The sequence below is a fragment of the Microplitis mediator genome, chromosome 1, assembly GCF_029852145.1.
Source record: "Microplitis mediator isolate UGA2020A chromosome 1, iyMicMedi2.1, whole genome shotgun sequence".
In the NCBI taxonomy this organism is placed as follows: Eukaryota; Metazoa; Arthropoda; class Insecta; order Hymenoptera; family Braconidae; genus Microplitis; species Microplitis mediator.
The window spans coordinates 22,277,082-22,296,362 of NC_079969.1; the positions used below are offsets into that span (position 1 = coordinate 22,277,082).

General features: G+C 30.5%; 4 protein-coding genes across 7 annotated transcripts in view; 2 read left to right on the forward strand and 2 right to left on the reverse strand.

The window, feature by feature from the left end:
• The first annotated feature begins 1,554 nt into the window (after positions 1–1,554).
• On the forward strand, positions 1,555–3,859 carry LOC130664239 (uncharacterized). Its single transcript, XM_057464101.1, has 4 exons — positions 1,555–1,975; positions 2,046–2,456; positions 2,548–2,732; positions 3,397–3,859. Exons 1-4 carry the CDS (start codon positions 1,844–1,846, stop codon positions 3,716–3,718), a joined length of 1,050 nt encoding a protein of 349 aa, XP_057320084.1. The 5' UTR covers positions 1,555–1,843; the 3' UTR covers positions 3,719–3,859.
• LOC130664244 (protein C1orf43 homolog) lies at positions 3,731–7,208 on the forward strand. The gene is made up of 4 exons (XM_057464114.1): positions 3,731–3,997; positions 4,783–4,939; positions 5,024–5,243; positions 5,311–7,208. Exons 1-4 carry the CDS (start codon positions 3,839–3,841, stop codon positions 5,501–5,503), a joined length of 729 nt encoding a protein of 242 aa, XP_057320097.1. The 5' UTR covers positions 3,731–3,838; the 3' UTR covers positions 5,504–7,208.
• Positions 5,632–11,007, reverse strand: LOC130664232 (focadhesin). Its single transcript, XM_057464090.1, has 5 exons — positions 10,872–11,007; positions 10,744–10,806; positions 7,625–10,683; positions 7,202–7,520; positions 5,632–5,814 (listed from the first exon to the last, which is right to left on the reverse strand). Exons 1-5 carry the CDS (start codon positions 10,923–10,925, stop codon positions 5,656–5,658), a joined length of 3,654 nt encoding a protein of 1,217 aa, XP_057320073.1. The 5' UTR covers positions 10,926–11,007; the 3' UTR covers positions 5,632–5,655.
• Positions 11,008–13,381: 2,374 nt separating this feature from the next.
• The window catches only part of LOC130664252 (zinc finger protein 608-like), an 80,766-nt gene continuing 74,866 nt past the window's right edge, over positions 13,382–19,281 (reverse strand). For all 4 annotated transcript variants that reach the window (XM_057464132.1, XM_057464139.1, XM_057464126.1 and 1 more), the window contains one exon: positions 13,382–17,995. In XM_057464132.1, coding sequence (XP_057320115.1) covers positions 17,925–17,995 — 71 coding nt within the window. In that variant the 3' untranslated portion in view covers positions 13,382–17,924. The remainder of the gene's footprint in view (positions 17,996–19,281) is intronic.

The following is a 19,281-nucleotide window of genomic DNA, read 5'->3' on the forward strand; positions in this document are numbered from 1 at the left end:
TTACGACTAACCCTTAACTTAAATAAAAAAAGAAAAGAAAGAAGCAATATATGACTAATTGATTTCAGTTAAATTAAAAAAATTCAAATTTGGGTATGTGAGCCTGCGTTGATCAATGTTACACCTCTTTTATAATAATATGTTACTTGAAAGTTTGATCATAAGAAATACTCAAAATACACATGAATTAAATGCTTCCACCTCTTTCTACAAACTTCGATTTGATGCGATGTGTATGTGGGGTTTTTTTTTAATGTTCTATAACGTTTAAACGATCCGACCGACTTGTGTATGCAGCCGCGTTCAAAAACTTGCAAAATAAATACAAATTACTAAAAGATAATGGGAAGGCCATGGAACACGACAAAATATCCAGAGATACATCCGTGGACATTAAAGGTACAAGTACAATCATCCTGACCCGATACCCAGTACGTCTGGAAACTCGATACGGTCGGCCCATTTACGGGTACCAGAAGTTGATGATGAAGACTGCGGTTCGAGCGATAGTTCGATGTCGAGCATCGCATCAAGATCGAGTAAACCTGCGAAATTATTGCCATCAACAAGCATTGCAGGTAATTAGATTCCTTGAAAGAAAGGCGCCAAGATGTGGTGATAGTCCACTGAAAAAGATGAGAGTACAGTGTATATAATAAGAAAAAAAAATAGAATCTTTTTATTAGCATATTATATTAAACTTTTTATAAATACGAATGATCCAAGTAGGAAATGCACGAAGGCTAGATATATATCTAGCCTTCGTGAGGAAATGTATGAACTCAATTCAGAGTTTTTTAACTGATATAACGTAATTATTGAAACTATCTTAAGAGCATATTAAATTAACTCACCTTTTTTTATAGATCTCCGATTAAATGATCAATATATTTTATTCAAGTATGGAATATATCAACTCTAAAATAAGTATCTTACTAGGAACACTACAAGAGGATGGGCGCCATCTCGTAGCGAGCGATGGACTAATCTCGCTGTTACTGTCTAGCATTCGGTGACTTCTCTCTCCTACTTATTTATCTTTTCTCCCAAGAAATTTTTATCTTGGTTTAAGACTCGTTTTCATTTGTTTCTCTATTTGCACGCAAGTGGATAAACGGTACTATCTTTGTTGCACTTGTACAGTAAATGGAAACTTCGTCCAAGCTTTTCTCGTAAACAAATGGAAGTTGTCCAAAGATTGAAGTGCACTTCGCTAGTTCATAGAGTAAAAAAGCATCGGGTCTGTGTCTTTATTTAGCGTTTAGGGTTTTTATCTCAGAGAAAAGCTTGGACAAAATTGTCTGAAAACGGTTCTTAAGCAATATTTTTTTTTCGGTTGGAACATACAAAAATTCTTACGCTAAAAGAATAGTACATATACCAAAAAAGTTTATTTTCTTTAACAAAAAACTACTATATTGCTACAAAAATCTAACACCTGGAAAAAAAAATTTCTCTTATATCAAAAAATAAAAATTCTTGGAACAAGAAAAAAATTTTTGATTTAAACATAAAAATATGTTGACTTGAGGAAAAAAAATTTTGATTAAAAATAAAAATTCCAAGATAATTATTTACATACGATTTACTAAAGTCCCATAACGTTAAGTCCTTCAAGAGAGTAAGTCGCCATCAATTTTTACCTCTAGTTTTAAAAAACAAGTTTAATTTCCCGCCGTTACCACACATTGACATTAAAAACCGAAAGGTTCCGTCAATTCCCGATTGCGACTTACTTTCCGGGAAGATTTCATATCATACACGTGAGTGTCAATGTCAACTTTTGTTGACTTGATACATCAGTTCACCGACAAACTATTTTCAAAAAAAATAATTAAAAGTAATGAATAATTTAAATAATTTCGGTAAATACACACTTTCAAATGATTCTATAAATAAATTACTCAAGTGCGAAGATTTGATAAAGCCAACATATCAACCTAGTGACTCCACTTGGCACAATTTATTCACAGAGGTTAGTTACCATTTAATATATACAATTATTTAAAAAATGATTAAATAAATTAATTAATTATAAAATTCAGAAACATGAACTCCAAGACCAAGACCAGGACCAAGACGTTTCCATGGACATTGACCATGTAATTGACGACTTGGAAGCTCCTGCTGATGAGCCACTGCTCCAGTCTTCGCAATTTTTTTTCACCCAAGTCGAGAGAAAAATTCCCGCAGCACCTGTTGCGCTCAAAGCAAAAGGGAATGACTTAAATAATATCGCTGAAGTCATCTACGAGTCTTTGGAGCAAAGTAAAAAATTAAATACCGAGTATTTAAATAATTTGAATGATCAAGAGGTTTCAGTTGTCATGGAAAAATTGTCTGAGAGATGTAATTTAAATAATACTTATGACCTGTGCAATTTTATTTGCGATATGGATGCTGATTTAGCTAGTCGATACATCAAAGTTATTTGTTCTAAATTATTACTCCAAAAGGTATGTCCATATATTTATTTATTTTGTTAGAGCTAATCAATAAATTTGAAAATAATTGTTTTTATCGAATAATTATTTTATTTTGCTGCAGATTATTGACCTAGAAGAACCAACGAGACTCATAACAGTAGTAGTGAGTAAATTATTAAGTAAATTTCCTCAAGATATTCAGAAATTAATATTCACTCCTCTAATTAACGCTGATCTGAAAGACACATCAGCAGTATTGGAGATCGTTAAAAATTATCCACGGCAACAAAAGCTTGAACTTATTTCGTAAGTAATTTATTAAATAACATAAAAAAATTTATTTTTAACTACTCAGTGAGGGTGTAGCTGACGACTGACAGTTTTTTGAATTTTTAAATGAATATATAAATTGTAAAAACACAAGTAGTACAGAGACAACTTTACGATGACTTTTAAAATGACAAGAATTTTTTTTTCGTCTTGTAGTTAACGAAATTTGTTAAATAAATTCCAGTAAAATTTTTATGTAAATTTGTAATTTTAATTAACAAAATTTTTAGGCTGAAATTTTTTTAACAAATTTCGCTTGACTCCTAATTGATAACAACTGTAAGTAATTTTTTATGATACTGAAATTAGTTGACGTTAAATAATTTTTTGACTTTTTTTCAAAAGGATGAATTATAAAAAAAACATGCATTTAGTTTAAAAAATTTTTTTTTAAATTTATAAATTGTCTCATGTCTGCTACATTCCCACTCATTTTATGACAAGTGTCAATTTTTAAAATTTTTGAATAAATAAATGAAATGTAAGTTGAATAAAAATTCAAAAATACGTATTTAGATAAATGAAAAATCAGTACGCGCATTTATTTAAATTAAATTTATTTATTCAAATTTTATAAATTGTCTCATGTCTGGTACATTCGCACTCATATTCATTTTTAATTGACTATTAAATATTTAAGGGATTTTTTAACTGTACAAGAACTAAAAGACTGGCATATATCGATCATCCCCTCGCTGATAAATATTAAAATTGATAACAACATGAAGGATCGATTGATAAAATTGTTGGTAGAAAAGTCGACTAGTTTTTCAAAGGATAAAAATTACAGTAAATTTATTTTGTCGTTTATTAAATTAAACCCGCCGTTTACCGAAGAACAGAAGAGTTCCCTGGACGAGATTGTCGCCGTCAATGAGACTATTTTTAAGAAAGCCATGGAAAATATTCTGAGCAACATGCATTTTCATCGTGATCTCTGGCATATTAATGCAGCAAATTAAATTACTAATAAAAAATTTAAATATATTTATAATTATTTTGTGGGTCTGAAGTTTTCTGCTGTATCGACGCTTGTACGAGAGACTGAACAAGGATCAGCTGATAGCAGTCACGTTGTCAATATGACTGAAGAACTGTCAGGAGTGACAATTGTTGTGTTCATAGCCGCTGGTGTACTGACTTTTTTACTTCTATTTATATTTGCCAAGCGTCAGATTATGAGATTCGCACTGAGATCTAGACGAGGTCCTCACATTCCCATTGGACATGACGCCAAAAAAGTATGTGTACATTCTTAAGGTTATATCGCTAATAAATAAATTTTATTGATACTTTAATTATCAACTATCAGCTTTAAATAATTAATTGTAAACATTTTAATTTTAATTGATAGATTTTTATGAGTGACTGTAGCAGACATGAGACAATTCATAAATTTTAAAAAATGCGCGTACTGATTTTTCGTTGATCTAAATACGGATTTTTTTTTTTTATTCATTCAAAAATTTTAAACTGTCACTTGTCAATTACATTCACACTCATTAGATTTTTTTATTCCTATTAAGGGCATTCTTAGACAGTGCCCTTCACTTTTTAAAAATGCCTGTTACCAGTTCACTAATCATATTAATGATAGATATTTATTCATCTTACAGTCGGATGATTAATTTATTTTATTCATCCGATATTGTGACAGTGAATTAAAAATAAAAAAAAAAAATGTTATGCACAAAAAAAATGATTTTTTGACGCAAGAAAAATTCTGTATTATGAATTGAAAAAAAAAATTTTCTCAAGACTATAAAAAGTTTCTTAGCACAAGAAACTTATTCTCGTTCTAGAAATTTTTTCTCGCCCCAAGAAAATTTTTGTTTTCGATTCATAATACAAAAATGTTCTTGACGCGAGTAAAATTTTTTGCGCCAAGAAATTATTTTTTTTTGTGTCATTTTTTAACAGACAACAATTTTGTTCCTAAAAGTTTCTTTTTTATTTTTAATTCATTGTTATAATATTGATTTAGACACCGAAAAATATTTATAATTAATTTGTAAAATAATTTCAGTCTTTAAAAAGAGAAATTGAAAGAAGAATCCAAGTAATTCCTAGAATACAATATGAGCCGCAATTGATAAGCGACCCGAGGTATATCATGGAACCAGGAAGTCAAGTACCACCTCATTATTATCGTTTGAAAGCCGTCGATGATGTTAAGACACTTGGTAAGCATGAACCGGGTGATAAATTACAAGTAATTAATAATTATTATACATAATACATTTGTTTATCTTCATAAATTTAAACAGAATCAGAAATAACAAAATATGACAGTTGTTTAAAACGTCATCCGACTGAAAACTTGCGCGCTTATTTACTGACAACATTAGCGGCTGCATTGAACGGCAGCGGACAGCGAATGATTCATCAGTTTTGTGATTTGTATGAACATGCGAGACATGATCCGACTGAGTTTACTGATGAGGAGTATCAAGTTTATTCTCGATTGCACTTGAAACTTATTGACGCGTGAGTATTTAATGAATAGTTTTTTTTTTTTTTAATTTATTGGTTAATGATTATGATTTTTTTACAGGGCGCGGTTATTAAAATCGTATCCCAGCAGTAGAAAGTCGAGCCCGAGTCGGACGCCGATCAAAAAAAATGTCGATACGAAGAGAAATATTTTGGAGCCGCGAATGAGGCCACCAGAGGAACAAGTGCTCAGCGGATCCCGGCCAAATACTTTGACAGTGATGGCGCTGGACAATACGGAGACGTCCGTCTAGCATTATGAGTATCGTCACATACAACATATGTGACGAGATTGTAATAAAAATAATTGTTTTATTTTATTTAATTAAATTATAAGTTTAGATGTAAGTTACTGAGTAAGGACGCACAATATTAAACACTATTTTAATTTTTAAAAATGATATATTCATTTTGACAATTGGATCGGGCTTTTAATAGACAAGTACTTGGTCCACAAGTCATCGAGATGCCGCTGTCCTTTCAGTGACACGAGTGTGTTGTGAAAAACAATTTTATACGACGTAGGCAGTGTACTAGTCCTCATAAAGTTCAGCCACTCCATAGTCTGCAATAATTGTAGTTATGATAATTAAATTACTGTAAATTAAACTGATAAATATCAAAAAGTGGGACTGCGTATATTTTTACAGAAAAATTTTGTTACGTTATTAATTTTTTTTTTTTTTTAACCAAGAATTTTAATTTTAATTTTTTGATGATGATCCTGAAGTTTGCAGACAATTAAAAAGTTTATAATTATATTTTGAACAATTAAATTTAAAGAAAAAAATAGACTGAAAAAATGCACATGTAGAAAATTAAAAAGACTATAAGTGCAATTTTTTCAAATATTTTTTTTTTTTATAATTTGCGTCTTTTAAAAAATCAAAAAATTATTAGATGTCGGCTAACTTTAGTATCATTTTTTATGACAATGAAGTTAACAGACAATTAACAATTTATGGATTTTTTTTTCGATAAACCAATAACAAAAAAATAAAAAATAAAAATATGCACATGTAGGAAATATTGAATACTGCAGATACAATTTTTTCAAATTTTTTTTAAAAATAATTTATCGTTTGAAAAAAATCTAAAAAATATTAGACGTCGGCTAACTTTACTATTATTTTTTGTTGAATTGATTGAAGGGATAAAAAAAAATTTCATGTCTACATTGAAACTGAGTTCAATATTTTTAAAATTTATCGTCGTCTTAAAGTAACGATGCATTTAATTTTAATTAAAAAAAAAAAAAAGTAATTTTTTTAATTTAAAAACTAAAAAATTTACGGTCGTCTTGAACTAACATGATACTGAAGTTCGCTGACGTTTAATAATTTTTGAAATTTTCCCAAAACGATCAATTATAAAAAAAAAAAAATATTTTTAAAAATTGCACCGGTAGTTTTATTAATTTTCTACATGTGCATATTTTTAGTTTTTTTTTTCTTGCAATTGATTTGTTACAGAAAAATTCGAAAATTTTTAATTGTCTTCTAACTTCAGGATCATGAATTAACGATGTAATTAATGTTGATTTTAAAAAATTGATTATTATTTTTTATTGAATTAATTGAAGGGATAAAAAAAAATTTCATATCTGCATTGAAATTTAAAAAATCCTGTCCATTTCTCCGGCTAGAAACCATCAGTTATTTTCTAGACCAAAAAAGTCCTGCCCGCTAAATAAATTTCTTTCATTTCACTCTCTCTCTAAGTTCCAATGCAGATAACTATGAAAAATATAGAAAATCACACGAAATAGACAACAATTTTAAACTAGGTCTGACAGAAGTCCTTTAGTCCTTTGCAATACAAAATATTAAAATTTCTTGACCCACTTCTCGATATTTACCATAAATTAAAATAAGATATCATATTATTTATATATAACATGTAGTTATTAGTGAATACCAATTATTTAAAATGCACGTGTAAATATTGTGTACCTGTTGGGTAATTTCCTTCCAATATGGTATCGAAACAATGGTGGCCATAGCATGTGGAAATAATTGAATCCTCATATCGTGTGAGGTAATTAGCGTCTCGTCATTTTCTACAAAACAATTGTCGCACGCAAGTACTATTATTGTTAAAAATAAAATATCACAGAGCGAGCTCGTCGTTTCTAGCGAATAATTATCGTGGGAATTAACAATTGTCGCTTGTATCCGACACATCAGATCCCAAGACCACGAGGCGTTTGATTTTTCGGTCAGCAATTTACTCAGAATTATTTTCATGTTACTCAGTAAGCATTTATGGACCCTGTCAACAAATTATTTATTTTTAAATGTATATAAATTATATTATATATAAATAAGTAGTTAGTGATTGTAAAAGTTGATGATGATAATAAAAAAAATAATTACCCAGGCTCAGATGATGACACACGAATTATTTCATTCATCCAACTCAGGGGTATCTCGTTGTCGCGCTTCAAGACCAAACCTGCGCGTATTTTTATCGCTTTTTTCAATTTATCATTTGAAATTACATCCCAGACACTCGGCAAAGTTATTCTTTCTATTTTTTCCGCCGTCATGTCCAGCAGAGCTCGAGTGTAAGCTTCGAAAATCTTGCTGTCGACGTCTATTTTATCAAACAACTTCTCCAGTATCCCAGTGATCAGCGTCTTGTTGTCAAAGTGCACTAAGTCATCTGTCAGAGCTTTTGAATAAAATCCCATGAGCTCGTCGAACATTTTTACCGCCGTCTCATCACCGACAGCCGCTTTGTCAATAATGCAATTGAAAGTAACGTCCAAGAACGGACCGAGAACTCCGGAAGTAACTCCGCGACATATATCATCCAGGTGAGCACACAAATGCCAGCATTGTTTGAATTCCTCGGAAGTTATTGTTGTGTCAGAATTATTAGCACACTTGGCCGTCATCTCGGTCAAGTATTTGCTGACAAATTCTTTGGCTGAGGGGGAAACTGCTGCCTGGTGACACGCCAGCGAAATGCCCAGAGTAAAACTCTCTGGAGACACGTTTATTGCTTTGCTAAATAGTTCCCACTTAATGGGCGGCAGCGGCTTGGGATATTTGTAGGAAAATATTCTCAAACACTCCATTAAAATTTTTTTTATCTGGGGGTTCAAGTCATCGGGGCTGTAGCGTCTCAAGTACTCGCCGACAGCCCGGACCGGACTTTTCTCCGGCAGATACTTAAAATTTATCGGCTCGCCCATCGCCCACATATAGATCCCCGTTTTGAATCCATACAACTCGTCAGTTATAAATTTGATTATCAAATCTCCCGCCAGCGAGAGCGCAGGCTCGTAAATAGTCTCGAGCATCGTGATCCAGCAAGTGCTGGGTATGTAAGTGAGCGCTTGCTCAGCCTTGTCTTCTTTTTCTTCTTCTTCTTCTTCCGCTTTTTTTTCTACTTCTTGGGCCCTTTTATAAGAGGGCAGATCCTTCATAAATACTTCCGGGAGTACCGTAATTTTAATCTGATTGATCGTGTAGGCAGCAAGTGCTTTGAAAGCCGCCTCAACAATTTCCAAGTTCCTCGTAGTCTCAAAACGCGTTAGCTCCCATAGTTTTTTTAGAGACTGATCGACCAGTTCTTCAAACTGCTCCTCAGGATGCGCGACATTCGAAGGTATGTCGGCAAAAAAATCGCACATGCTCTTAATTACAATAGACCGGTCCTCTTTGTTCATTTTCGGCGACAGCACCCGCCAGGTCGAACAAACGTCCGCGATACCCGCGACGCAGAGCGCGGAAATTCCCCTCAGAGCGAGCGCGCTCGCGGCACTTCCTACTGTGTCCCCGCATCTATTCAGAGTTTGCGATAACAGAGGGACCAGTTCAGCTCCATGCTCTGGTTTGTTTTCGCAGATGAAGACCATGGCCTTGGCGCAGGTCACGTTAGCTTTCGTGCTCTTGTCATTGCGGTTCATATCAATCAAAGCTGTGAGCAAGTACCTGTGGCATCGCGGCTCCACCATCCAGGCTTTCAAAAACAAATTTATCGCCACATACTTGAGAGGTTCGTCAGCGGCGACCAGTGTCTGCAAGGTCTGTACAATAATCGGTACGTTTTCTTTGGAGACTGCAAGCTCTGGTAAAATAAAAAGCAGTTCTTTAGTTTCCTCAATTTTGCGCGAGTTTGATAACTTGTACAGCAGCATCGAAAGAACATGACCAGCAAAATTATTATTTTCCCTAGCTATTCTTACCAGCAGTCGTCCAGCTTTCAGAATAGTCTCGGTGGATTTACTCTGCAGGAATATCCCTCCGATAATTAATTTGTAGCTGTACAAAAATTCTTTGGGAATATTTGACAGGGTGCCCAAACAAATGTTTAAATTAACGCACGACTCAATATGCACGCAGAGGTTCGTGTAGAATTGCAAGTGTCGATTCGCGTGGTGGAGATGACTGAACAAGTTGTCGTTGTAAATTTTCTCCGGATAGCTGTCGCATTTTAAGGGTCTGCCGGTGGTGCCAGTGATGGTGTTAATTAAATTGTCGGCAATTTCCAGCGCATCGGATGATAAAGGTGTCGCGTAGGCCATCCAGGGTAAAATCGCAGACACCAACGAATGAGCAACAATCTCATTACACTGCAATTTGTTTATAATTGAAGCGGCGATTTTAATTAAATCGTGCAAATAAATAACCGGTGTTATAATCAACATTTCAGATAATATTGATAGTGTGATACTGGCAATTAAGTTGTCATGTGGGTTATCAGGATCAGCGTGCTCGAGAATAGACTCGATCATTACGATGTTCGACCTCGGATCGTAATTGTGCTTCAGTAGATCTAGAGCCAGAGCGGCAATCAGCGGTCCCAAGGCTGTAAATAATTTTTTATTATTTTTAGTTACCGCGAATTCTGTTAACTCTAGTACTAAATTGTTGGTATTTATGCAAGAGTTTAAATTATTTGTACGCAACCACTGGATTATTTCTAACTGCAGCTCCAAAGTGCTGCTGGTTTTCATGAGAAGGTGCCAGGCCTGCTGACAAAAATTTTCCGCAGACGAATTAAACGTTGGGTTGCCGATAATGTACATAAACACGGGCCTCAGAAGCTCCACGTGGTGGTAAACTGACTCGGGTTTACAATCGTGGAGCATTGACTTCATTTCCCCGAGGACGTTGCGCCAGGAGTCGGTTTTCTCGTTCAAAACTGTAATGAGCGGGTGCTGAGGAGCCTGAATAGAAAACGGGCATTCATATTTAGCGGTCGGGTGCCGCGATTTTAAATCCAGGGCCAGCAGGCTGCAGATCGCTGAGGTTACGGCAGAATAATTTTTAGTTTCTCCTAAAATCGCAATGAGTTTTGAAAGCGTGGGAGATATTTCGATCAGTCCAGACTCCACTAGGGCGACCACTGCGTGACATGACACCAAACTTACAACCGCGTTTTCGCTTTTGCATTTTGTGAAGAGCGACTTCAATTCTGGTATCTGTCAAATATTTTAATTGATAATTAATGTATTCTGGTAATTAGTAATTTATTAAATTACCTTCAGTGGGTCTTCGTTGTTACTTATTTTATTTTTTGTTATTTCTAGAATTTTTGAAATCCCCTGGACAAAAAATTTTATTTTATTACTCCAGTATTTTGAAAATTTATTTTTAAATAATTACTTACGTGCGTTATCAGAATTGAATTATTTGAAGATAATTTGTACTCTATTTCATCCATTTTTTTATTTATAATTAACAATATAAATATATATGTATATATTCATAAAAATATGTTTATTTTTTTCTAACATCTAGACATCATAACCTTTTTAAATTGTTGTGACTAGAGCAGCGACACTAGCGTTTCTTAGTGAGTACTATTTTTTAATAGGCGGGAAAATTTGAATGAAAAAATTAATGAGTGAATGTAGCAGATGTGAGACAAATTTTAAATTACAAATAAACGAACTAAACAATTAAAAATATAAAAATAATGAAGGGCACAAACTGATTTTCAAATTCTATAAATGCACACTTTTTTATTTGATTTGAATTACATTTAAATCACTTATTTAAAAATTTTCAAATTTGACAACTGTCAACTACATTCAGACTCATAAAAAATTACGATCCCGAAGTTAGCAGACAATTAAAAATTTATGGACTTTTTTTATAAACTAATCAATTACAAAAAAAAATATACACTTGTAGAAAATTGAAAAATCTAGAAGTGTATTTTTTAAAAATATATTTTTCTTTATAATTTAGTGTTTTGAAAGAAAACCAAAAATTATTAGACGTTGGCTAACTTCAGTATCATAAAAAATTATGAGTGTGAATGTCGCGGGTATAAGAGAATTTATAAATTTTAAATAAAGAAATTAATTAATTAAAATAATAAAATTTAAAAAAAGGCGCGTACTGACATTTCGATTATTTAACTACGTATTAATAATTTTTATTAATTACTATCAATTTGTCTATTATAAAATTTGAAAAATTTCCAATCGTCAGCTACACTCACACTCATAAAATAAAAACTGTAAGGAATTGAATTCTCTATTTTGAATTCTTTGAAAATAAATGCAGAATAAAAAGTTTGAAGATACGGCAGTGCAAAGTCTTGACAGAATTCTATAGGTGTAAGTAATTAAAAATTTTTTAAAGGCAGTGACTTAACAATTAAAGAATTTAAAATAATTAAATAAAAAATTATGCAAATATTTTTAATATTTTTTACTCAATCTCTGAATCGCAATAGAAGAAAAAGTATTTGATATAAAAATAAAGTAAATTTAATTTTACATTTAAAAGTATAAACTTTTTGAACTCGTGCCAGACCACAGCTCAAATTTATCACAATAGTAACCAGAATCTATTGATTTTATTAACTAATTTAAAAAATAGAGATTTGAATTACTCTATATATAAACGTAAAAATAAAAACCAATCTACTTTTCTATCAATAAAAAATTCTACTGCAATTAAAAACAAAAAATTAATTACACCTTCGATTAATTTTATTATTATCTTCAATTTTAAAAAATATCATGAACATTAATTATGATCCTGAAGTAAGTAGACAATAAAAAAGTTTCAGATTTTTTTTTCAGCAAATTAATTCCGAAAAAAAAAAATAAATAAAAATATGAACATGTAGAAAATTAAAAAAACTACAAGTGCAATTTTTAAAAATTTATCTTTTTGAAAAAAAAATCCAGAAATTATAAGACGTCTGTTAACTTCAGTATCACACATTAATTTAAAATGAAACTGAAGTAAGCCGACGTCTAATAATTTTCAGATATTATTTGACACGATAAATATTAAAAAAAAAAATATTTCAAAAAATTGCACTCACAGTTTATTAAATTTTCTACCTGTGCATTTTTAAAATTTTTTTTTTCCATCAATTCGTTGAAAAAAAAATTAATAAAATTTTAAATTGTCTGTTAATTACAGGATCATAATTTAATACGAGTGTGAGTGTAACAGGCGTCAGACAAATTTCAAATTATAAATAAGTAGAGTAAATAATTATTCAAATAAAATTTTTAAAAAATGCGCACTTAAAATGTTTTCAAAAATAAGTGCATTTTTTTTAAATTTTTTACTCTGTTCATTTATAATTTTAAATTCATTTGACGTCTGCTACATTCACACCCATAATTTAATAGATACTCTAATTACTAAGATGTAAATTAAAAACTAATAAAATAACTATGACGTAATTAAAATAAATAAGATGATCCTGAAGTTAACAGACAGTTAATAATTTTAGGATTTTTGTTTTGCAACAAATTTATAAGAAAAAAAAAACTAAAATAATGCACATGTAGAAAATTCAAAAAACTACATGTGGAATTTTTCAAAATTTTTTTTTTTTTTATTATTTGTATTTTAAAAAAAAATCCAAAAATTATTTGACGTCGGCTAACTTCAGTATCATATAAATAAATGATACTGAAGTTAGCCGACGGTTAATAATTTTTGGATTTTTTTTTAAATGATAAATTATAAAAAAAAACTATTTCAAAAAATTACACATGTAGTTTTTAAAATTTTCTACAAGTGCATGTTTTTAGATTTTTTTTTTCGTAATTGATTTGTTAAAAAAAAAATTCAAAAATTGTTAATTGTCTGCCAGCTTCGGGGTCATATAAATAAGAGCGTGAATAAATGAAAAGAAAATGATTGAGATTTTTCAATATATTTTATTTGTATGGACAAGTCGGAGCATAGTGCACAATATATTTTATTAATATATATAATAATAATAATAATAATCATAATTGTCTGGAAAGGGAATCAGAGTACATGATCTGGATCTGAACACAATATCTTACAATTTAACGACGAGATGTCTGTATTTCTGTATTTGCTTCTGTACGTTATTAATTTTATTTCCATTTATTAATATGTTGATATTTTTTTTTACCTTTTAGAGTTAATATACAAAGCACAAGTACAATATTTTATTCTAAAAAAGTAAACAATAAAAATAATCAGCTTGTCAGTTACAATATTATTATAATATATTTCTCAGTCATGTTACGATTTAAATAATTCGTTTAATTACAATCCCCACGCACGTCTTCTTTACCTCAATATTAAACTTTATTTATTTAATATATAAATGGAATTATTCGTATTTAACTTAATATTTGTTTTTTTTTTTTCTAATTACATTATTATTTATTACAAGGATTTATTTATTACGCACTTTATTATTTATATTTCCTCTATTAACTTCGTAGGTACAATAAGGCTTTGATGCGAGGGTATAACCGAATAAAAATAGCTAAATGTCATAAGAAATTTATCACTGAGATCTTATTAATCAGCAATTAACTTCCTTTTATTAATAATCGATAGCAAGCCATCAGTTGTCTTCATTATTTTTTCTGAATGTATCAAATGCCTCAATATTTTTTCATACATACAATTTTTTACTGCTGTTGCCTACTAAATTTTTTTTTCTACGGTTCTGTTGCCTGCATAAATATAAAATATATCATTTCAAGTGATTAAAATTGTTTTTGTTGTTTGATCACTTAAAATTTTTATACTAGTGATCTGTACGATTACACTTTGCTGTGGTCTGTGCCTTGGCATGAATTGAATAAATAAAAAAAAATGATCAGTGTTCAAGACCGATCACTTGAGAAAAAAAACACTGATCTAAAAAATATCAGAACGATAGTCCAGTAACTAGAGAACTTGACAGTTTTCTATCAGAAATTAGTGACCTGATCAGGTCTACCTGCATCGACTATGAGATTAAACTCAGTATTTTATTGTGGACAGGATGATATTGAGAAGACTATCGTGTTTTTTTTTGAGTGCTCGGACTCAGCAAAATTAGGAGCTTCTCTACATTAATTTGGGTATACAGTAAAATAATCAATTGGTCATAAAATATTTTTTAAGGAGGCAATATAACAGTGCAATTAAATTGTATATTTTATATATATGGCAATAGAACCGTAGAAAATAAATTAGCAGACAACAGCAGTAGGAAATTATAATGTACGAAAAATATTGTAGGCATTTGATAGATTCAGCAAAAAGAATGTAAGCAACTGATGCCTTCCTACTCAATAACAATCTATTTATTTAAATTTTAAAAGCAAATACATTGTACAGCCTATACATTTTTAAAAATAACGTTTAAAATCGTGTTTGGTTTAATTTCGTAAAACTCCTGAGCGGAGACAATAGGGCAGGATCCAGGTACTTAGGCTATCTGTATATTTTCATAAAAAGCTTATTTATTTTTAAAATAACTTTTTATTTATTAATTATTAATTATTATTATTATAATAAATAATTAAATCAAGTCGTTCAGTTTCGTTAAATATTTTAAAATGTTTTTTTGTTATTTTTTTATTTATTTTTTATAAAAATCACAGCACAGCACCAGCATTTATCTTTAAAAGCCCAGCCCTTTCTCCGCCGACAAAGGGGTCATTAAAACTGACCCCTCTGTTTAAAACCAATTTTTTTAAATTCATACAAATGCTTGTTTACTTTTACTCTGCTATTACTTTTTATAATTTATCCTGTTTTATATTTTTTTTGATTTGGCATTTGCGACACTATGCAGTCCAATATTTAAACTCCGCGTATTCTGGTACAGGATACGCAAAGTCATACGTTTTTGTCATTTCGCAATGGCAATTATAATAAAAATAAAATAATAATAAAATAAAATAATAATAATAATAATTATAGTTACCGACCTAGTTATTATGTGTCCTAAATTTACTTTTACATTTAATTAATAATACGTTTTTTTTTTTTCATTTTTCTTTAGATTTTTTCCACTACTTAATTCTTTGCCTCTCTGTTTTATTTTATTTATTTATATTTATTATTATTATTATTTATATATTTAAAATCTACTATCGCATCACTAGCTATTAATTTTTTTTGTTAATTATTTATTTTTTTTTAATTATTATTTTTGTAAACAAATAGCATTCTACTTTTATCATACATTAATTTATACTTAACGCTACTTAATTATTTAGAATCATGATTTCTGCCTTAACAAATATCCTCTATATATATAATATATATAGATATATACCCTTATTATTATTTAATATATACTTATCATTACATATATTTATACTTCTATATAAATTTAATAATTAACGATTACGGATTTAAATTTCGAAATAAAATTAAAGTATGCAATTTATCTTTACAGTAAAATACATTATTCGTACAGCGAATTATCATCAAAAACCCACTCACACTTAATATACAATTAAAAAATCGTTATTAAATAATCATTTACATAAAACATAATCGATTAATTATTTTTCTTTTTGTTAATTTGTTTAAACTCACGGCTAAAAAGTGTCTGACGTGAGTGTTTTCAGTCTACCGGACTTGCTAAGCAAAAAATGCAAGTCGTTAATCACCATTTTATTAAGAGACTTTGTTCTTTACCCTCTTGTATAATTTAAACTCAGTTTTTTTAATTATTTAAGATATTATTTGACAGAACACTTCATCAACGTATAGCTTTTTCCCCGTTATTTGTTCACCAGAGCCAATTTACAAGGAGTTTTTTTATTAAATTTATATTTAAATGGATGTGAAGTGTCCGTGATGGAGTAATTTACGTCTCGTTATCATTTAAATTACAATAATAATAATAATAATAGTAATAATTACAGTAATAATAATTTGCACAGGTGAATAATACATTAGTATGGTAGTACCATTTGTTAAATGTTCCCTAAAAATAATAATTATTACAAATATGTATAAGTTTATCATTACAGTTATGTATACATCAACTTATTGTAGTTTTTTTTTAATTATTATTTATGTTAATGATAATTATTTTAATATCTTTGATACAATATTTACAAAAGAGGACTCGTTCCCCAAGGCGAGGTTGCCGGACCCCAGTCCTTTATATTTTTTATTAGAGTATTAAACGTTTCTATTCTCTTTTATTTATTTTTTTTATTCACTCAATCAAGTCAACTATAAAAACTCGGTTTAAATAATTAATCACAGTCGATTAATGACGGAAATTCATGGTAATTAAAATAAAAGAGATGATAAGTGTTGCTAAAAAAATAATTTAATTAAAAAAATAAAAATGATAATAGAAAAATGACATATTTACTTAAAAAACAGGCTAGGAATTGCGTGGTCCCCCTCTAATTTATTTTTTTATTTAAATAAATGCCAGAAGCGCGGGTTTTTTAAATACATTATTTTATTTTCAAATTCATTATTTTAAGATACGACCTGAGTATCTTTGGGTAATCTGGGCCGGAAAAAAATATTTGAATTTTATTTTACCGCCAAATTGCAATTCTTTATGTATCTGAAGATCGGAACGTTTTTTGTGCAACGAAAATGGAAAAATTCATGTAATTTTACTTAAGAAGTAAATGAAGTAGGCTGCGATTTTCGGCTGACGTACGAAACATTTCATAAATCTAGACCCAGTAGTTTTTTTACTTTTCATTTCGATTATTTCATTTTCGGTTCGCGAAAAACGTTCCGACCTTCAGGTACATAATTCTTTGGAGTCTAAACTCGATTGCGAGCCGGCCAAATAAAATTTAAAATTGATAAATTTTATTTAGGACCAAAGTTACCCACGTCTGTTATTTTTTTTACAATTTAAGTAATACCGCCTAGCTTATGCCGAGCTGCATATAGAGATCTGTCGGTTGATTTTCTCCTCTGAGCAACCGTATATTTATTTATTATTTTTTATTTAATTATGATAATTTAAAAAAAATATATACATATCGAAATTAAAATGTATATATGTATTTTTGTGTCTAGTAATACAATGGCTAGCTAAAAAAATTTTCGCACATACGTATACCTTTGGAGTAGTCCCGGACTAGGATAACTTGAACAAGACCCCGCGTTTAAATTACTTAATAATTATCAATTATATATACAGCGTAGGTGTACTGCGAGTAAATTGACACGTGTCAGTGACAATCCTCGATTAATAATAATCATCACTGTGACAGTCATCATCATCATCATCATCATCAATATTATTATTGTGATGATCGTGGCGGCAATATGATGGATCCATTGCCGATACTCGTCCGTCCTACGGCTGCCTGGGGTTCCCGTGTGAGTGTCCCGCACTACCAGCAGCGGTTGCGGTGCCCGAGTGCGTGTGGTGGGTTTGTGCGGAGTTTCCGGTTGTGCCGACGGGAACGTTACCGGGGGCCGCGGGTCACTTGGGCGGGAAGGGCGAGATCACCGAAGCGGCTACCGCGGCAGCCTGCTGACTCGCCAGCACGGCCGCTGCAACATACATACAATTTATATTTATATATATATACGTATACAAACATACATATGTATATAGATATATATATATATATACATACAACGTCACGTTAGATAGTACAGTATAGCATTAATGGCTCTTTGTTTGGACCTCGTGCACGACTGCGATCCGACATGCTTTGCTAGTCTCGTTAATCAACACCGAATACCAATTACATTTCATACAACCCTCATGTTATAATTATCTATTATTATTAAATAATAAGTCTACTTATATATTTTTTTAAGACAAGACTTTTTATTTATTATTTATGATTTTTAATTATAAATTTAATTAATCAGCAAGCGGATCGTCAGTCGGCAAGAGGTTTAATTTATTTTTTAATTAACGTTAAAAATTAATTTTAAAAAAAATAAGTTGTCAAATAGACTATCGGCAATCCCGCCCGACTCCAGCTCTTATGAAAAATAAAAATCGATATCGCCGTCGGTTGGCCATGCGACGAATTTTTAGGGCTGAGACACTTGGGTAATTGTTGAGGACAATTATCAGTGATTTTTTTTTTTTTTTTTTTTTCAAGTTTATTTGAGGGAGAGACGGGGAATTTACGCGATTTAGATCCAGTCTCTGGGAATCCTGGCAGTGAACGGCTGCTATTTTTCAATATCTATTTATTTGAAAACGCGGATCGTTTACGGATTCATTAGAGGAATTCAAAAGTATGAATGATAGATAAATTAATAATTGTTGATAAAAAATGGCGGGTATTTTTTTGTGGAAGACTCAAAAATCTAATGAAGTAAACGGCGTATCGATTATCTGTCACGTTCATGTTTTGCAATACGAATTTATTACGTGTATTTATATATATATATATTTAAAAATATACGTTAGCTCGTGCCCGAGAGGTTTATTCATACTCGAGTATCAGACAAAAACACGACAAGTTATCACAGTCTCAACTAGTCTAAGTTTCGAACCTTCGATCATTTTTTAAATTTTAAAATTAAATAATTTTTATTTAAATTTTCTTACTAAGTACTCAAGTATCTGATGCCTTTTTAAATGAAAGGTCAATTTATTATATTTTTTACGCGATTTTAGCCTCGATGATAAATTGGTTTTTTTCTGTGATGGTTCATCCATTTTTATTTCTCACAGATCTCGGTAAAAAAATTTTGAAAAGTAAAAATTTAACAAAATTACTCAATTGCAATTGGAGATAAATTATCAATCATGCCAGCTGGTAAAAAAAAATAAAAAATTAATAGGCATTGCAATTGACTAGACTTTTAGAGAG